Genomic DNA, 21,598 nt, shown 5'->3' with positions numbered 1-21,598 from the left:
CTGAAGACCAAAAACACTTTGAAGAGAGGGAATTGCAATCCAGAAGGAGGAGTGAAAGCTGTCGAAGGGGGAGAGGAGTCAAGTGCAAACGCAAAAGGCAGGGAGCGTGAGAGCGCTCGGGGAGGGGCCATGTCAGGTGGAAACACAGGATGTGTGTGGAGAAGGGGCGGGGGCGGGAAGCAGGGGTCACCGACTACCTAAAGCGCAGGAAACTAAAGAGCTGTGAGAACTTACCCCTTCCCTGCAAATAATTTACAGTGGGAGCCTGAATGACTTCCTTCTCCATGTTCCCCTTTCCTTCATCAGAGGCACCTTCCACTGACCACACCTTAGTTCCGAATGCAAAGTCAAAAACCACGTCCCTACAGTAATAACCATCCTAAGGTTTATGTTTACCAGACTCACAGAAGCTTGGAGAGAAAGACGGACGGCTTCTAGCTGAACCTCCTTTCCAACATCACATTTCTTCTAAGCATTCCTGGCAGGTGGCCATCCAGACAGAAAGAACCGTCTCCAGCTCCAGGGAGCTCAGACTATCTCAGGAAGCAGCCCAATTCATTACAGCACATCATTAGCTGTGAGAAAATGTTTCTTCTTCAACTGAGATTAAAGAGGTCTTCCCGTAGCTTCTACCCACTCCGAGCCCCTGGCGTGCCTCCTACGCGCAGATGGTCCTACATTACCCTGATCGCAGTGAATGAGGGCTGTCCCTTTTCCTCACTGAAGGGCTTGTTCACTAACAACTGGCTTTGTTCTGATTAATTGGGTTCTGGAATATACCACGCCACCTTCCTTTTCATAAAGACCTTGAAGGGACATCTGCTACTTTCAGCGATGCTCCACTCCCTTCCTTTATTGATTAGTAATACCCTATGTTTGCACGATGCTTCACCCCTTTCCAAGCATCTGCACGCAAATTCTCCTGTCACAGTATCGTAAGAAGGGGCTGTGCCACTATTACATTATCTTCACAGAAGCTTTTGTATCTGTTTTATGATACAGTATAAGGAACAGGGAAGTCATGTCAAATATGTCGGAGAGAATTTCAGGGTCTCGGACAGGACAAAGGTGAGGTGGTGTTAAAGAACTCGTGTATTTTAAGACAAGGAAGAAGAAAGAAGTAATTATCAGAACAGTCTGGAAAGTCTATTCCAGTTACGGACAAATAACGGGTACTTACCTTCACTAAGGATCAGAGATACTCCCAGCTGCATAATCACAACTATTCATACAACAAATACAGGTGCCAAGTGCCTGGCACTGGGACTGAGGGAGACAGAGTGAAAGAAGGCAGTGCTGGATAGTAAATGTAGAGCAAAAGTTGAAAAGAATGAGATGACATAGTCTAAATGATGTCTTAGTGGCCTGGGGAAGGTCATGGCAGAGGGCGAGAGAGCATCTTAGAAGGAGCAGGATGTAAGCCCCCTGCATCCAAGCAGGGTCTTCCCAAAAGCCAAGCCCAAGGGCCAGCTCTATGGTGGGGCTAGAAGTCCCTCATTACAGACCTGCAGCCCTTCACGCTCGGGGATGAGCCCATCCTATAGGCTAAGTGGATGTCCTGCTGCTACGACTAGAATGCCAGCCCCTTTTTCTCCCCATCAAGCCAAAGAGAGATGTGTTTGTTACTCCAGAAAGTACTGCAAAAACATAGACTCCTCTTTGCCTCTGCCAGCAATAGGTCTGGTAGATGTGATTACAAATGTGAAGAATCCTTGGGGAGAACTCCATGATGCAGGGTTTCATCCTAGTGGTCACAATGGTCAAGCTCCTGTAAGAGTCACTGTAGAGGATCGAATGACATGCCCGCTATGGATGGACACCTCGCTGCCTCCCTGGCTACCTCCTGAGGGGCATGTCTGCCTGGACAGTTCTCAGTCTGCAGAAGTGCACGACACCCCGACATGAAGGGTCTGTGAGGATTAGTGACTACCCCTGGGAACACCTGGCTTGGATCCGAGGAACCACACAGGTAAATACCAAGTTGTAGTAACAGTTCAGTGATTTCTCCGCAGAAACGGAAGAAGATCAGGTTTCCCTAATTGTTGGGGAAAACAAACTGCATGCTTGAAACTTTGCCTCCCAGGATGCTAACACACAAGACAGGAGGAAGCTCATTAACTGAGGACAGACCGACCTTGTTGGCAGCGTGCAGCAACCGTCCGCTGTGAGTCTGACTTGAGTTTCGTAGCTATCCAGGGGGCACACGGCCTGCTGAACGGAGGGGCACTCCACAGTGCTGCAGTCCACGCTGAACACTGGAAGGGGCAGACAGAGGCACCGTTTACTGTGACATGTACTGGCATTTTGACTGAGTCCCCAAATGAAACCCTGGCTCGGGACACATTTCTGCAGCGGCCTCGCTTCCCAGAAGCCTGTCCTAACACGGGCACATTCAGTTCACTCAACGTTCGAGAATGGTAATGCGTCCCAGGTCTTCGCACAAGGAGAGCAGGGGACAAGACACTTAAGAGTTCAGATGAAGACGCAGAGAGAGCATTAAGCCAACGGTGGTTACGTGGGTAGATGCGCTACTAATAAAACAGTTCAAGAGATGCACAAAGGATTGTTTTGCTTGAAGCATTTATCCAGCAGGCAAAAGAAATCTGACTAATGGTTAGAGACATGTAAAGAGGAAATCACTAGAGCCTAAACCTACCCATAGACCACGCAAGATACACTGCCAGAAGACCAAGGAAGTTAGAAATAACCTAAAGCAAGAAACAGCCGGGACACCGCAGCGGATCACACGTGGCAAAGAAGGTGAGTGAACAGCCAAAGATGACTTGGCACATGCTATCAGAGCCAACAGATGGATGCGGGGAACGGGCAAGAGGGAAGATCAGGGCTGAGCACTCCCTTACGGAACGGCTGGCATTCTGATGCCTGTATGCACCTAAAAATAACTTTCTGTTTTATGTATGACGGTTATTTTAAATGTGATCATTAAAAGCAACAGCTAAATCTGCAAATGAAGGCTCGGACCTTTTCTGGGGGGAAGGAAGCAGCAGGTACCGTAAGTTTTAACCCCACCTCTCCCATCAAGCAGACATTGAGGGGGACAAAGAAGAAGAAAAGAGAAACAGACAGGGTCCCTCTCTGGAGGCACTGTGGTAGCAGGGAATCATTTCTCTGCTTCTCTGAAGAGGAGGCCAGAAGTCAGGCTCCTCTAGCCCACAGCGACAGACAGCACAGTGTACCGGCGAGAATGCCCGTCTGCATGCGGAAGGAGAGGCGGGGCTGCTGCGGAGGGACGCGGCTGCTGAGACAGGCGCGTGCATACCTGGTTTGCACTCATAGAGGTCACAACACTCTCCCGGCTTCCCTGAGGCCTTTGACACTAGAATGTTCAGGTATCCCGGCTGGCAGACTTTGCGCAGGCAGCCCGCAGGGTCACACACGCAGCGGCTGGGTAAGGGGCAGCACTTCCCGGGAGGAGCATAGCCCTCGATCAGGACGGAGTCCTCAGGACAGCGCGGGGAGAACTGGACTTCACAGCGGGCCTTGGAGCAGTCCGGCTTCTCTTCTAAATGGGAGAGACAAAGTTTAGCACGTGCCGGGAGGCTGTGGGGCGCGTTCCACAGAAGCACACGCAATCCTAGCGATCCAATGACTAACCAAAGAGGACGGGAGAGGAAGCGGTCTGGTGAAAGCCCTCACAACCATGACATCTCTCCCGAGATCTGCTCACAGACACCAGGATGGGAGGCTGAAGTTGCCCCTATCTCCATCTTCCCTCTCACTTGTGTTGAATAATCAATGTCCAGCGTGTTGGCCAAGATGAAGACAGGCAAAGGGAAGACACCTACACGGCCAGGAGAATCGGAACACTGAACTCAGTCCCTGACTAAATGAGAGATCCTTGCACTTAAAGGGAGTTTTGAGGGCTGTTCTTTGAAAAGAGTGCACGCTTAAATAACAAAATAGACCCACACATAAATCACGGCTGCTTCAGGGACGGGAGACGGTGTACATGACAATCAGCGTGGAAGAGCTCTGATTGTTGAGGAGACGAACTTATTAAGATTCTATGATGTGGAATCTCAGTAAGGTGGACGACGAGCCAAATTCCCATGTAATTTCCCTAAATGACATCTGGTATGTTTCTGTCTCCAGCAGAGATCCAACAAATGCACCGCATTCTCTTTTCTCTAGTAGGATGCACTGATCCATCGCTGCACCTCAATCTTAGAAACAAAAACCGACCAAGCAAAGCCCTAGTTTCCGGAGCCATCAGTCCATTCCTCAGCTCCTTCGTTTACGTTTTTAAGAAACTTACACCAACATTAATTAGGTCCTTGAGGAAAGACGGAAATAAACCGGCAGCACATCATAGCAGCCTCAGGACCTTGGGGGAAGGGGAGAAAGATGGTACCATGTAGTATTGGGGTATGTTATCATAAGCTCTGTCTTTCCTCATGTAAAACCCGCACAGAATCACAAAGCAGGGTTAGACCTCGTTCACAGTCTTCTCGCTTAAAAACGCTCTTCTCTTTGTAGATAAAGAAGCTGAAGCCCAGAGCTGAAGCGATGCGCCCGAGGTCAGCGGTGAACCTACGGCGAGAATCCCGGTCTCCTCGCTTTCAGTTCTCCTGGTGCTTCATCGCACAAAAGCAGATCTACTTCCTAAGCCACGTGTTCCTCGGGTCGTTTCCTACCTCAACTGCGGTATCTTTCATTTACTGTCCCTCTTCCTTATCTAACTCCTTCATATCCAATCAAAACATAGTACAGGGAAGTCTTCATCCTCATCGCTCTAGTAAATTCATTCAAACATACTTATTGAGCTCCTGCTGTTCCTGCAGCCTGGGGCACCCCGTAAAGAGAAGCAGCATAGATCCCTGACCCCAAAAAACTTAGAATGCAGTAGAGAGTGATAGAAAATAAACAATAAACATTATGCCTAAGCAAACTATAGAGATAGTAGAGGGTGGTCAGTGCTACAGGGGGAAGAACAGAACAGAGCAAGGGGGAATGAGGATGCATGGAAGAAGAGGGAGCAGTGAAAACCTGGTGAGAACAGGCATGGGCGGGAAGCTGATAATTGAACAAAGACTTGAAGGAGTGAGGGCTGGGCCGCGGAGATGGCTGGGAGGAGAGCATCCCCGCAGAGGTAGGCACACCCGTGTGTCACAGGATGGGCACGGGGGCAGGGAGGCAGCAGCAGGATAGATGGAGGATGCAGATAGCTTCTTTTCATATAATAACTACAGGCAACCGCTTTGAGTAGGAAAGAGGAATTCCACCCTTGGATCCTGGTCAGAACGGGCAGAACAGAGCAAAAGGCTGAGGAGGAGAAAGTGAATCTTGACTGTACGGGGACTAACTGAGGTGGAGTTTGTAAACTGCACCTAGGAGATGGCGTATCTGGCTGACAACAAACACATGGTCTCATAATTAATAAGAGTTCTGTGACTTTAACTGCAAATAGCTCTTAATTCCCACTCTTGTTAATGGGCCAAAATTAATTTTTTTCTGTATCACATTTTATTACATTCTAATTGTGTAAAATATTTGGTATCTATAATCACTTTTCAAACATATGCACCAATAAAACTTGTTTTCATTAAAACCCAACATATTAGATCTTCCTAGTTATTTTGCTCTTTATGTTTCTCGAAACAGTCCCAACACTGTCATCTACTGATGTGTGTTTTGCAGTTAGGGCCTTAAGAAATTGTGATATACTGTTGCAAAAACACCCCTTGAAAAAGATTTAGGAATGTTAAAAATGAGGGTTAAACCTGATTAAGTGCTTTTTCAACTTTTCTCAAGATGATCATACAGGCTTTCCCTTTAATTCACTAATACACTCAATTAGATATTAAATCATCCTTGTCTTCTTAGAATAAACCTGTTTCAAAAGATCCAGCTGGACTTGATTCCTAAAATTAAATTTTAAAAAATGTATAAGCTTGATTAATATTAACCAGTAGCTCTCTCCTTTGTGTGTGTATTAGCTTCATCCAGTCTTATTTTCAGAGTCACACTAACTTTCTCAATGAGCTGTTTCACATTCTACCTTTCTCAGCTATAATACAGGAATTATCTGTTCTATGATGTTTTCATAAAAACCCACTTGTGAAACTATCTCAACTAGGTATTTTTATTTTAAAGTAGGAAGCGACAGTTTTCTTTTTTGACTGTTATTCACATGTTGTACCTCTTTTAGAATAATCTTTTCTTACTAACATACTTTAGTCAGAAATTCAATCTGATTAATCTAGATTTTCAAATTCATTTTAGGCTTTATTGATCAAACTTTCTTATTTGTAGTTTATATGTTCATCGATTCTTTTAATTTTTTTAGTTTCTTCCTTCTTTGCCTTGCTAACTATTTCATTGATTTTTTTTCTCTAGTATTTGAAGATTAATGCTTAGTTTGCTTTTGTTTTATTTTCTTAGAAATGTTAATAATTTTAATACTTTATTCAAATACTGCTCTGGTTACATTCCAATTTTTTATATGCATTACTCCCAATGTAACTCATTTCTAAATAATCTATAACTCAACTTTGGTTTCTTCTGTAATAAAGACTTTCTAGAAAAATGCTGTTGAATTTCTGCATCAATGAATTTTTTTTGAGGAGGGGGGGCTTTCCTTTAGATTTTTAATTTATAGTTATATTGTCTTATTGCCTGAGAATGTAGGCTATACAATGTTCTACTTCTGTGAGTGTTTTTGTTTTGTTTGCGTGCTTGTGTTTTTTGGCATATGTGGCCTATGGCCAACTTTAAAATACATAGATATTTGTAAAGAATGTGTTCTCTGTTTACTGGCTACAAACTTACAAATCTATCAAATCAAGCTTTTCTGACATTCACATCCCCTGTATTTTACATTTTTAGTCTAATTTCCAGGAGGGATCTATACAAACCTCCCACTATGTACCCATGACTTCTCTTTGTGTTTCTAACATTAGGTTTTTACTTTAAATTTTCAAGACTGGGTTGTTTACTTTATGACTAGCAGGCATAATATTCAAGTTATATAGTGACTTGACAAATTATAAAATAATACTTTCAAATAATTTCGATTTCTAAGATCTATATCTTTCTTTTTATCTTGTAATTGTTAACCTTCGTAGCTTTATTATTCTCTTCCTTCAACCCTCTATTCACCTTTCAACAGAGCACCCAGAACCCTACTCACCCAGCGTCTTCCCCTCTCCCAACCAGTCAGCAGCCTGTCACCTAAACCCAACCAGGGTTACCACAGCATCAGGAATTGTTTTTCTGATTCCTTTTTTCTCAGCCTGTTTCTAAATACGTCTTCCAGTGCATTTCATTATGTCTCTATATCATCTCCTCCATGGAGAAATCGAGAAGAAAAACTACAGCCACACCATGTATTTTCCATCATTCAGAAGGCTTTTCTGACATTACCTCTGAAATTTTAATTTTATCCATTTGAAAAGAAGCCTCTTCTCTCCTGACACTTCCCCTATGATGTCTACATATAATACTTAAGTTAATTAACAAGCTTTGCAGCCTGGTTGCCCTGGCAACAACACTTTGAAACTGGAATCTTTAATAATAACCAAAAAAACCCCAACAACACATTAACAAAAATACAAAAAAAAAGAAAAGAAAACCCATCACCAACAAAAACTGCCCTAGATATACCAAGACTAAAGTGACAGTAGCACTTGCAATAGAGGTAATTAAGGGACCATCCGGTAGTTTCATTATTTTAATAGTCTTCCTATAACAGGTTAGCCCTTAAAATATTGACAGGGTCACCCAGGATTAATTATAATAATACTGGAGAATTCGTACCACTCCTAGTAATTTTAACTAGTGTGACTACAGGTTGGCCAACTACAGACCTCCAGGTCCGTATGTCAACAGGGAAAAGTGCAATCATGATCTACGCAATAAACGCATTCAAGAGTATTCAGTTTAAACACACATTTAAGTAAAACCAAAGTAAAATGAAAATACTACTAGATGGGAAGAGAAAAAAGAGAAGAGAAAAATTATACTGCCAGATTCTAATTATATCTACTTCATTTTTATAGAATTACCACACATTTACTACCAAGTTTTCCTCCTCTTTCAAAATCTCTAAAAAAAACAACAGATATACTAAACACTTACTAATGGAAAACAGGCAGCATAAAATGGACTGATAAAATTCAGATAAGCAACCACAAAGTCGAGGCTGCTGGGTACTCAGTCCTTTCCTGAAATGCATCCTAATATTCTAATATTCTCTCTTTCTCTCTCTCTCTCTCTCTCTCTCTCTCTCTCTCTCTCTCACACACACACACACACACACACACACAGAGTCAGGATCATTCTGAGACGATAGCTATTTCAAGGGACCCCAATTTGATTAGACCTGACAATGTCAGAATTTGGTAGGCAGAACACAGAGTAAAGAGGGGAAGAGTCTGTGATCAATTTTCCCCACACGTCACTGGTAATCTTCCTCCTTTATAATTTGGAGTCTCCGAGTAGCTAAGGCATCAGCCCTGGTAGCACAGGGGCCGCTTGGTGGCCCCGGGAGATAAATCTCCTCATGGTACCAGCTGAGGCGCAACCAGTGATGTCCTCTCCAGTCTTTTCACTCACTCATTCAACAAATATTTACTGAATGACCTCCATGGGCAGGAAATGAAACAAAGGCCTCGCCTTCCTGAATTTACAATTCCAGAGGAGTTAGACAATAAACAAAGAGCCACACAGCCTAATGCCAGGTGGTGATAAATGCTCTGAAGCAGAAACAGTGACGAGGGTGGACTGCATTAGCCAGGTGGGTGAGGGGGCGGGTGTCGGAGGACATGGCACCTGAGCAGAGACCTGAATGAAAGGAGAAGGCACACAAAGAGCAGGGGGGGAGTGTCCGGGTGCAGGGAGTAGCAAGAATGAAGGTGCGAAGGCAAGAATGATCCTACTCTCCAAATATAAAAATATACCTCATGACTATTAAGGAGAAATCTAAACTAGTGTAATTCACCGGTAAAAAAAAAAAATCAATAAACACAAGAAAAATATTCTGATGGGCGTTTCTTGTTAAGAATGTAATTCCCATAACCATGCTAGAGAAATGAAAGCAATCTCTACTAACTGGGCACCTTCTATGTGTGAGGCATCATGCCTCTACTTGCTGTCACACCCCTATGCACTCCCACGTGAAAAAAGAGATGCCATCTAGTTGGCAGCGGAGGCGGCAGGCGCAGAGAGGCTAAGAAGCTTGGCTAAGGTCACAGAGCAAGTGGCAGAGGCTCCCAAGCCCACACTCTTCCCACTGAGCCCACCGTGCTGAAAGCAAGAGGCACTTCATCTTCCCTAGTCAGCTCTCCTTGGAAGTGGGGTGCTGAGTCAATGGTTGGATTTTTGCTCACATACAGAATACAAAAGTGACTTCACAAAGAAAAACGAGGTGCCAGGTCTTTGGTGTGTCCTCATCTCTTTGGACACACACACACACACCAGCCGCCCTCCCAACCTCATCTGCTCCTTGGCCTTACAGCCACCCCACGATAAAAGGAGGCGTTTTCTGATATCTGAGATTATTCTGTTCCCAAAGCTTCTATTACAAATGCAAGGCATATGCCACCCCTACATTTTAAAATTTAGAGGCTGACTCCTTTAAAGTTACACTGGGAATTCTTTTCATTCACATTCCATGATTTTATCATAACCTTTTTTGGCAAGCTTCGCGGTGAAGACTTGTTCCGCACAATCATAACCCCGAGGGGAAAAAATTAGGCTTGTTGATACAGTCCCAGAAATATTTCATATTTCAGCTCGTTCAGAAACCCCAGCTGTACTTTCCCAGCGTTTTCTTTTACTCTGCTTTTAGGATTTAACAGCAATGGAATCTACACAGAGCCTTTTCTTGGTGGTTTTGCTCAATTACATTGTTTTCAATGACCTAATAAAGTTATAGTTTGCATCCTAGTAGAACATAAATTAGCCAAATAGGAATTTAAAAATTATGTGATCTGTAAAACTACAACATGTAACACTTCAGTGGTTCCCAGTGCTGACTGTGCATTAGAATCACTTACAAGACTTTGAAGAACCCCACTCTCTGGATCCCACCTTAAATCAAACCACAATACCCTGGGGAGGAGCCTGGGAAATTAACATCTGGTTCTGTCGCTCCCTGGAGATTCTCCTGTGATCAGGGCTGAGAATCACTGTGTTAGTCCTCCAAGCAAACTGGGAATCTGTACAGTGAAGTTCCCTATTGACAATAGAGCTTAGCCAAGGGCATGTTCAAACGGCAGCTGGCGAAACACCAAGCAGCCCTCCAGCTCTCTGCTGCCACCCCTCTGAGTGCTCCATGCTGTGTGCTGAGCCCCGCTGTACCTCTAGGAATGGCCCAGGATGTTACTGAATAGGTTGAAGATGATGCTTTAGATTAGAGCTTTGCTACGGAAGGATGGCCTCCAGACCAGCCGCACTAGCCTCCCTGGGGAGCTTGTGAGAGCTGCTGAAACACAGACCCCCGAGCCAACCTACTGAATCAGAGCCTGTATTTTAGCAAGAGTCCCAGGTGCTTCAGCTGTTGTCAAGATTGAGACAAACTGCCTCCAGCGTGGCGGTTCTCAAACAGTGGGCCACGGACCAGAGCATGAGCAGCTCCCGGGCACTTATAGGAAATGCACATTTTAAGACCCCACATTAGACCTCAGAATTAGAAATTCCAGGGCCATGTCCAGCAATCTGAGCAACCCCCAGCCACACACACACACACACACACACACACACACACACACACACACACGTGATGCTCATGCGTGCTACAGTCTGAAAACCACAGAGCTAGAATAATGATTCTCAAACCTGCAGCATATACGGATCCCTCCCCTTCTCCACCCCCTCCGCCCGGGGAACTTCCCCAGCATTTTCTTTTACTCTGAAAAAGTGTCGGATCCCAAATGTGCATGTAGGTATCCTACTGAATCTCAAATCACAGTTTATGAAAACTTATTAGAATTTTGAGCCAGAGACATTTTATTTCATTATCTGTTCATTCACATCAGGAACGCGTATTCAATTTACTCCTAGAGGGATTTGCCATTCAAATAATTACATTTCTATATTCATACACAGCAACAAGTTTTCAAAATGTAGCAATGTTTAAAAATCTGGCAATAAAATAAGGCCAAAGGATGGTTTGGATAAATGTGCAAAGAAGTGAAGATTGACTTCAAAAAAGTGGTATTTTTACCTAATGCACTACAGCTTTCTCTAAATATCTGCCCCTCCTTTCTTGTGGTTCTCACCCCCCGCCCCCGCCGCCCCCCCTTTTTTGGGCCATAAACACAAGCCCACAAAAAAAGGAATGAAAGGTATGAGAGAATGGGGCAAGTGACTAATGAGGAAAAACTTCAATGAACGAAATGTGTACAGTCAGTTCAGCGACATCTGAAGAGGAATCTTCATCAACAGCTTGAACATGTCATAGAGGCATAAACACTCGGAATGAGGCACTCCGCAGGGTGGTGTTTAAACGGAAGGCAACATCCATTACAGAACACAAACACAGCCTCTACTTTGCTGAGTGATTATGTGACTCTGGGTGGGTCCCCTCCAAATACTTCCAGGTTTCCTCCCCTGAGGAAGGGATGCTTCTCCCATTGTGTAATGATGGCATTGATTTGAAAAAGCATAACCAAACGCCGGATTTTTTAAGACGCGAGAATGAAGGGTCTGGTGTCTTCACCTGGAGCTTGTGGATTTCTTCGACGAACATCTTCCAGCCAGAGTGTGAGCTCTGCCTGTGGACTCAGGTTCCAAGGACTCCCAAACCCTTAGGAGGACCAACGAATGATTTTTTAATTGAAGAAGAAGCCAGTTCTTTTTTTTTCTTGAAGCTCCAGTATTTGTTAGTACTGTAGAGTTTGAGGAGTACAGTAGAAATGTGATCTTATTGTGATTCTAAAAAACCAGGAACAGTTACACCAAGGGTATTGTCGGTAATATTGTCAATAAACTCCCGAGTGCCTGAGGTGGTGTATGGATCTCCAACGTCTTTAGAAGGACTCCAAAGAATATTAGGCACTGATCTGAGGTCTCCAGAGGTTCCTGGAAGTGACTCACTTACGCAATTAAGATGAGACACCAAGAATAAAGAGAGTGCCGAACAGCACGAAGAAAGGACAGGGAGAGTACCACAGAGCACTGTTCTGTCTTTGCTGACCACAGCAGCCAGCGGTGAAGAGCAGCAGCTACCTCACTGCTCAACGGTAGTCCTCGCGAGGGTTTGCACATCTGAGAAAAACCCATATGGATAAAAATCTGACAGCAGGCTTCTGAAAGAATATTTTGGCCATTTATTTTTTTTCTTCCTCCTTCCTTTTTAATTTGTTTTACTAAAAATAAGTTAATCCTACGTTGCACCACTCATTTGCCACGTAACAAGGGCTCCTTTAGGCTAATTTTTATCTTTTATAGGAGAGTCAGTGTAGTTACTAGTTGGCAACAAAGGTTTCAGAGCCTAAAAGAACTATGTTCAAATCTTGGCTTTTTTACAACTAGCTGTGTGATCTTAGGCAACTTTCTTGACTTCTCTGTGTCAGTTTTCTCAAGGTTGTCATAAGGGTTAAGTGAAAAAAATATATATGGCAGGTAGCCGTATGCCTGCCATGTGTAAGCGTACAACAGATTGTTTATCATCAATTATTAGAAGCTGAGGCTTTGAGTCAGATCTCAGAAACTCCTATACTCATATAAATACTTATTCTACAAGATTGTTGAGGGGATTAAAAAATATACATTCTTTGAATTATAATGTTATATTTATAGAATATAAAATGTTACATTATAGAAATAAAAAAGTATTTCATATATTTTATATGCATATATGGGGTGGGAAAAAACAGATTTACAGTTGTGAGTATGGGAAACAGAATTTATTCTTGTAGTATTTATTATTATATTTTTCCATATGAACCACTGTAAACCTACTTCTGCCCATCCCTGTATGTGTGCATGTATACATGTATTCATATGTAGACATATACACACACACACATAGGGGGCACTCTTAGACCCTGATGTTAGCTCACTTCTCCCTCTCAGTTCATTTTAAACCCAGTATCCCCAATATAATGTACAGCATCTTCAATATAATGCACAGATTCACATCATTAAATGTTTGCTATTGCTGATAAAAGTGAAGTTGAATTATGAAATTCACACATATGATATATATCCCCCGCCCCCACACACAGTCATGTTAGCATGCCGAAAGTTTTCAAGTGCTGTTTCTCTGTCAGCCTCCAGTACTTTCTTAATTCTTTTTATAAAAAGGGCTACTCTTTGAGAAATCAGTCTTTGCTCTGCCCAGAGAGAAGGAAGGAAGTGCCTGATACAGGTCGTTTTCCCTGGAGATTCCTCCCCAGCCGTTTCTGCATTCAAGATGCGTTGATGAGCCCGGCTTACAAAGTCATCAAATGGATGAGATGGCGTATAACGGTAATGAGTGGCTCCCCACTCAGAGGCCTCCTGACATTTCGGCCTATGCAGTGAAGGTCGTGATCCCTGGTGAGAAAGTACTTCTTCATTGCCAACCACCTCTCAGAACAACCCCGTTCCCTTCCCACGACTCTTTCTCTGACCCACCCTTCTGACGGGTCCTTGGGCTCCAGCACCAACTTCCTAATCAGCCTCACTGGGGGCCAAGCCCCTGAAAGGGCCCTGGGTTTCTATGCCTTCTTTGTATTCTTTGTGTACCCACAGTGTAAACCCTAGGCCACTGCCACTGCCAAGAGGGCACCTGGAGACTACAAATATGTGAACTGCAGCTGAGCAAAGGGATGTGTTTACTTTCCACCCTGAACTACAACTTGACCTGCAGCAAAAACAAAAATACTGCAATGCTGTATTTTTTCCCAGAAATGATAATTATAGTACTCCAAACATTTTTCAAACTTCAGCTACCAAAATGGAAAAAGCATTTCAAAAAATAATTTATTAAACAGGCACTTATATTCTTGGTAGCCTAGCCCTTACATGGAAATTCTACCTTCCCCCCCCGCTTCATAGCCATTAAAGGGCTTGGCTCCTGGCTCAAAACCCTCTCTTCCAGGGCGAGGTGGGGTGCAGCCTGCAGAGCTGAGAGGTAGATGGCTAAATAAAGAGCCCTTCCCATTCCTCAGTCAGCACGGGTTTTAGCTCCCTTTTCCACGTCAAAAATACAGTGATTTCAGAATCCCAGTGTGTATGTGGGGTGATGCAAAGGCACTTCTGGCTGAAGACACGCCTGAACCAAAAGCAGGACAGATCGGCTCCTGGTACCAAACACAGGAGGGACAGTATTTAGACTCCTCTCAGTCTCGCATAAATCCCCACTCGCTTGTACTCCTGTTTCTGAACAGAATGCTTCCTCGCCTCATTCTCCACCTGGCCCTTTTCCCCCAGCCCGAGTTTTCCTGGGTCCAGTATTCCGGGTCTCCACTGCACTCTCGAGCTTTCCAGCGCTCTGTAGATCACTGGTTTTCACCTGCACATGCTGGAGGACTTGTCAGGCACCGACTGCTGAACCTGACCTCCAGAGTTGCTGACTTTAATTGGTCCGCTTCGGGGCCTCCAAATGTGCACTTCTAACAACCTCACAGGTTACTGATGCTGCTGTCCAGGTATCATGCTTTGACAACTGCTGCTTTTGACCAGAGCTGTTTGAAGACTTTAGTCTCTTATAAGCTCTACCATCATCTCCCCCTCCCATCCCCATAGGCAGAGCTGCTTCTGTCTATATAAGCCTTTGACTTGTCTGTCTCTAGACATGCACTAGAGCTGACTCTAGGTACAACAGGACAGTGACACGCTTGATGAACCTGACCGATCTGAACAGCAGCAGCCCCAGCCAATCTCATCCTCTTCTATATGAAACAGCAATCTGCATGGAGCTGCAATCTCAGGCCTGAGATAAAATTCAGAGAGTAGCTTGTGCAGGGAGCAGGCAGACTGCTCAGCCCCATATGTTGGGCAGCAAAGAGAAGTGAGGGCTACTGCCACAATGAACACTTGCTTAGTGGTTGGGGCTGTTCCCACATGTCAGGGATACAGCGTATTTCCAAAACTTTTCAAATATAACAAAGAACATAATGATTCCATAAATAAGTCTAACAAGAATGAGTTAAAAGAGACAAAGGACTCTGTGGTGAACCAATTCTCACAAATTCCCACTCCAAGAATTAGGAATTTGTGGTAATTTGGAATTAAGAGTGTCATGAAACTTAACTTTGCAAGTATTGCGGACGCTGGGCTCCATAAAGTTGCTAGACTTAAGTTCCTTTTATTGTTTTGCTCCTCAATACCTACTGTATAGCCCTTGTCTGTATAGTATTCCAACCACTGGGAAGGGAGAAAAGTGGAAGGGAAGGGCACAACTCTAAATGGCATAATCTGAAAAGTTACACTATTGAGTCTGCTCCCTTCATATGGCCGGAGCTTAGTCACATGGCCACACTTTCCAGCAAGGGAGTCTGGGAAATGTAGTTTTTATTCAGGGTGGCCACATCTCCTATTAAAATTTTCTATTTATGAGAGAAGGGAATGATAGACACATGGACATGGGGACAACAAGAAATCTCTAAATTAGTTTCCTAAGAAAATAAACTGTATTAACAAGGGAAGCACATTGCCCTTTGAAGAATGAAAGTTAAAGAAGCATCCTGAAGAATCACTTGAGAAACACTAAAATAAGCAGCAATACATGTGCTTCTTACCGAACATCTACATCAATGTGTTAAAAGCACCGGAAAGATTCTTAATCATTTAGCAATTCCACAGATATTTAATCATCAACTACCATGTATGAGGCACTTAATGAAAGCAAGAAGATTTTATATATATATATATATCTTAGCCATTATTGAGCTAGATTTTCCATACTTATAAACTTTAAGCAGAACGTCTGGGCTTCTTTTGAAATGTTCTATAATTGAAAGTTTTCAACAAATCAATCTAATCCTTCTTACAATTAAAGTATGAAAAAAAGGATTAGAGATTTAAAGATTTAATTACAAGGGAGTGGAGGAATTAGTATGCTTGTTCTTGCATATAAATGTTGAAACGGTTCTATCTACAGGACTTATTTGTCAAAGAACCGGTTTCTTTGTCAGAAATTGTTAGCTGTAATGGAGCAAACGGTGGCCTAGAGAAGACAATTGTCTTGGCCAAGGGTCACTCGCCTAATGAATGTTGGGGCAGGGCCAGAAGCCAGGTCTCCTGGAGAATCCTACGCCAGTTCCACCAGGTCACAGTCGTCACCCCACCTCTCTCACCCTTTGATCTGCAGTCTGCATCTTTCCCTGACAGTTACTCATCTCTTTCATAATAATTAATATTGCTTAACACTAGCTTAAAAATCTGACCACAAAGACCCTTTATCATATCAGCTGAATATACAAACGAAACCAAACCAAAACTAACCCGTTGTAAGTGGAGTGACTAAGAAAGGTCAGAAGAGCAACCTCCGGTCATAGGGCGGCCGTGGTGCTGTCCACCACTCAGGTGCTGATAGGCTACGCATCCACGCAGGCAAAGCCTCGCCCTCTGAGCCTCAGAGAACAAACACCCAGTGAATGGATGGAGGTCAGGCCTGCCAAGATGGACTACAAGGGCAATCTGTGTGCCCACAGGAGACTTGTAACAAGACCCGGAAGGAGACAGCTCCCATGCGGAACGCCCTAGGGCCTCATACCACACGTTTCTCTACAACAACCTCATCCCCAGGAAGTAGAACTCAGGCAATTTCTCCCAGTCCATTCAGAAGATGAGGCCCAGCCAGAGAAAAGTGGGAACTTTAAGATCAGAGGAGCTGGCAATACCAGACAGGGTCTCTCCGCATTAAGGACAGGAGAAGCCTCGGGTGGAGGCTGAATATGGGCTTCCAGGACTTGCTTGGTATAGCCTGTACCTGTGAACAAGCCCTTCATGATGCCACGGCTTCCTCGTATTTTACACAGCGTTCTGTGCTCTTCTCCTAGTATGTGTGTTTTGTTTTGTTTTTTAATTTATTATTTAAAGTTGATTTCAGAGAGAGGAAGGCAGAGGGAGAACAGGATAGAAACATCAATGATGAGAATCACTGATCAGCTGCCTCCTGCATGCCCTCTCCTGGGAATCAAGCCCACAACCCAGGCATGTGCCCTGACTGGGAATCGAACCATAACCTCCTGGTTCCTAGATCAACACTCAACCACTGAGCCACCCTGGTTTCATGGGGGACCTGATTTATCTGCACCTGGTGATAGCTGAACTCTGATTTGTGTAGCCTCTGATATGTAGACTCTGCCCCGTTACTGAGAGGACCCTTCCTCCTGCCGTCTTATCAGGACACGGTGGATCCCATCTAGCAAATGAGAGAGCCAGCCTTCTCTATCCATTCTCCACTCACTCCTCGTCCTTTTCTTACTAGTTTCCTGTTGTGCAGGCACAGCCATCCGCATCCCCAGGAAAGTCACGTATTAAAAGTCGGAGTTTATGTTTGCCCTATCTTTTGTCCATGTTATAAATGAGAACATAACAACTTGCCTTGGAAGGCGGAGAAGGAGCCTCGCAGAGGGTCAGATATGAACAAGTGGAAAAGGTAATCCCACGGGTTTTCTTTAGTGATAATGGGAGCTTATGGCTGCTGTATGTGAATTTCTAGTTTCAGTATTAAACCCCCCCCTCCCCCCCCCCACACACACCTCAGATTAAGAAGCCATCCTTTTTCTCTGAGTTATTTTGCTATCTCAAAACCTCAGGATTTGGGTGGACTATTGTCCCAATTTCTAGTTCTACTTGGAGATCCCACTGTTTCTTTGCCCTCTCTGTTCAGGATGCTTTCTTCCTAGGAGGCTAACAGAAATGGATCAGCTATATGTTCTTTTAGAAAGCATAGGCAGTATTTGATACAAGTGGCTACGGACATATGCTAGATTTTACCTGAGCTTAAAGCTTTAAGTAACAAGAGATGCGAGACATCTCAACTGACTTGCAAGAATAATGGTGTGTTTTTAAAAGGCTATTTATTCAGTCACCATATCATTACTGGGCCTCCTATAAAAAAAGAGATGGAAATATAGAAGAGACTAAGGATTTCCACAGGAGAATTCCCCAAGTCTTTGCAGACACGCTAATTGGTGCATCCTGCCATATATTACAGCTGCCCGGAATGCAATTTTACACGTTGGCCAGTACCCGCACGGAGGTATTTCTAGGAATTGCTCTTCCTCATTTTTGTATTATGCATTTCTGAGATTCAACCTACTGCCAAATACAGCATACCAGCTTTTTAATTTGTCCCAGATTTCTGTTTTCTGGTAAGGAACCATTATTTCTAAGACCTCTTTACTCCTCTTCACTCTTACCACCCGCCCTCACAGCTGGCTTTCTTTTATAAAGAAAATTGTTTTGACCAGTTCATGAATGCCTACATATGTGATAATGAGCGAAGAACAACTGGGCAGTTGGCTTGTCATCAGCTAAGTGATTTGCTCCTGCATAGGTACTTCACGGCACACCTGATTCCAATTACAAATTACTACAAGTCGCAGATCTTCGGGTCACTGTTTCATGAATAATTGAATTCGTGAATGTTCAATCAATGAATCACAAGGGTCTACTGCGTTGATTTCTGAGAAATGAATCTTGCATAAGTCATGGTTGTTCTTATTTAGCAATAACCTCAGACCTAACTCTTTCACCCCCTGCCCACTTAACAATGCACCCAGAAGGCTCCACCTCTGAGCCTCTGATGAGAATGTTGGGGAAACAGAGCTTGTCACCAGGAAGTCTCCTTCTGAGTCGGAGAAGGATTTGTCACTTACCGATTCCAAGGGCACTGCCGGATCTAACTTCCATCCTTCCTTATGTCACCGCGAAGTAAAAATTATTAAATCGAGGAAACGATTTTTTAAAAATATTTTTTTCTTGATTTCAGAGAGGAAGGGAGAGGGAGAGAGAAATAGAAACACCAATGATGAGAGAGAATCATTGATCGGCTGTCTCCTGCAAGCCCACACAGGGGATTGAGCCTGCAATTCGAGCATGTGCCCTGACCAGGAATCGAACTGTGACCTCCTGGTTCATGGGTCAATGCTCAACCACTGAACCACACTGGCCGGGCAAAACTGATTTTTTTTTACACTGGAAAAGAACTGAGACTAACTTCTAATCACAACTTAAAAATAAGCAGCCTAAGTTTAAGCTGACAGAAATATATAAAGCTGATGGAGTTGTTCAAGTGAGTTTTAAGTAAAGTAATGAATCCAACAGCCAGCCACCTTTAACGTATTTCTGGTGAAATAGTTTGAAGTGTCTTCTGACACTATTTCTGAACAAACCTATCTGATGGTGGAGGTCTTCTCACTCTCTGTACATTTAACCCCCTCAATGCCATTTTGTGAGTTGGGGAACATATATCTTTAGACATTAGAGAGCCAAAGTGGTTTCATTATTTCATGTGCAAATGTTTCTGGGCAACTCCGTGCCCACAGTAAGTGGGACACAGGGCGTCTCACCTCTACTAACTCACTACTGAGTTTGGGGGAGAACAGATCATCAGCCAGCATGACTGGGTTCTGCCACAGATTTGGTCCTGGGCCCTGCCACGGACTGAGGCCTGAGCTTGCACTAACTAAGTGATCTTGCACCATCCTTTTTATTTCTTCGGGCTTTCGTTACCTCTTCTGTCAACGGAAGGTCAGAAGATGGTAATTCCTAAGGTTCTTTCCACCCCAAGGAGCAGAGGACAATAAGGGAAAGTTAAACAGCAACACAAGACAGTAATTAAAGAGGTGACCCAAGGCAGTAGGCTAAGTGACAAGTGAGTGGCAGAGACAAAGAAGATGGTGACTTTAGAGATGCGTGGCCTCAAGGATCAAGTGCCATGTCTACCACGGCCTTGAAACAGGAACAAGATGTAAAGCAGGTGGAGCGAGGAAGTTGGGAGCAGAGACTGCTGCTGGCAGGGGATGTGGTCCAGGTGAAAGGAGAGTGACCTGCGATGGAGCACACCAGTCTCACTCTAGACACTCCCCTTCCCAAGGACACACCCCAAGTCTCGCTGCAGAGCACACACGCCCTGCTGCCTCTGTGCGTTCAATCAGGGGTGGCCATCTCCACCAAGGCTCCTTCCCCACATTCCCCAGCTAGCCAGGCTGCCCCACCTACCCATGCAACGTCTTCTGAGCACTTAGAACATCCTGGGCCCTTTGCCAGAGATGCACAGATACAATAGCATTCTGCTCATTTTCAAGCAAAAGGCACCTCCTCTGTGCCCCCTGCCTTCACCTCTGTGTCCCCCACAAGTCTGATTCCTTCCTCTAGTCTATTTTTTATAGACTCTGCACTATGTCAATTCTACAAAATGTTCACACTGCATCGCTAGTTACCTTATATTTATACCTTGGCATTCCATGATCCAACCTGATTTCCATGAGGACTGGACTTGTGAGCCTTGTACTTCTGGGTTTGCTCCATGCCCAACATAATACCACAGCAAGCAACCGAGGAACCATTACTTCTCTCACTAATATCCCCTTAGTGTCTCTACTTCCCATCTGTCTGCCTGTCTCTATATATTTACCTATCTACCTATGTAGTTCTAACATTTACTATTAGTGTAACCTCTCTTGGGTAACCTGTAACCTCTCCTAGTCTCCTCACCTATAAAATTAGGATAATAAAAGTCTCTACCTCTTTGGCGTGTTCAGGGCTTTACCGGTAAGTGATACACAAAGAGCTGATATTCGTATCTGGCATATAAGTAGGAAGCTCTTGTTAGCTCTGATTAGCATCAGCTGCTGACCTGAAAATAGTTACAAAAGGCTCTGGGATCTTTTTTATAAATCATAGAACCATATCAACAATGTAAAGTCAAAGAATCAGATGATATAAGGGTAAAGGACTCAAAAAAAATTACCGCAATAGTCAGGTAGCACCAACCCAAATTAAGCAAAAATGTACGAGTTCCCAAAGCCTCCTTCTTTAGCTCTACAACATCAGCAAAAGGCCGGGGCTTCCTAATAGGTGTGTAATTGCTGTGTTACTTTGACACTGTCTGTGGCAATGAACAGTATATTACTATAATGCGGTACTTCGACCACACTGGTTTTTAACAAAGGAACCATGTAAAAATGATACAGTGCTTAAGCAGCTGAGCAGAGGGTGTGTCTCAAGGTATAATTAACTTTATGGACCTTTTCAAAGGTCTCCAGATTCAACATGGTAATTCTTGTAAAGAGTTTAAAAGCACGCTCTAGCTGGCCGGTATGGCACAGCTGGCTGAGTGTCAGCCCCTGCACGGAAAGGCTCCTGGTTAGATTCCCGGTCAGGGCACATACCTAGGTTACAGGTATGGTTTCAGGTCAGGGTGGATGCCACAGGCAACCAATCGATGCTTCTCTCCCTCCCCCGTCCCCCACATCTCCTCTCCCTTCCTCTGTCTCTAAAATCAATAAAAACATTAACAAACAAACAACAAAAACACCACCACAAAAAACACATGCTCTATCAAAAGCCTTAAGTGGGCAGTGGGTTCAGTAAGTCCTGGCTGACCCTGGCTTAGGGCACCCCAGCAAGACACTCATTACTTTAAATCAATAAAATTGTCAAATCAGTTCCAAAAACAAACCGCCTAAATTTA

General features: G+C 44.0%; 1 protein-coding gene across 2 annotated transcripts in view; it reads right to left on the bottom strand.

Moving 5' to 3' along the window:
* The window catches only part of CRIM1 (cysteine rich transmembrane BMP regulator 1), a 179,594-nt gene that overhangs the window by 96,119 nt on the left and 61,877 nt on the right, over nt 1-21,598 (bottom strand). For both annotated transcript variants that reach the window (XM_070429003.1, XM_070429004.1), the window contains exons 3-4: nt 3,281-3,523; nt 2,135-2,255 (exon numbers count right to left, since the gene is read on the bottom strand). In XM_070429003.1, coding sequence (XP_070285104.1) covers nt 2,135-2,255; nt 3,281-3,523 — 364 coding nt within the window. The remainder of the gene's footprint in view (nt 1-2,134; nt 2,256-3,280; nt 3,524-21,598) is intronic.

The sequence above is a fragment of the Myotis yumanensis genome, unplaced genomic scaffold (genome assembly GCF_028538775.1).
Source record: "Myotis yumanensis isolate MYYU_CA2020_CCGP unplaced genomic scaffold, mMyoYum1.0.hap1 SCAF_11, whole genome shotgun sequence".
Lineage (NCBI taxonomy): Eukaryota > Metazoa > Chordata > Mammalia > Chiroptera > Vespertilionidae > Myotis > Myotis yumanensis.
Note: the sequence above shows the minus strand (reverse complement) of the source record. Positions and strands in the feature narration are given on the sequence as shown.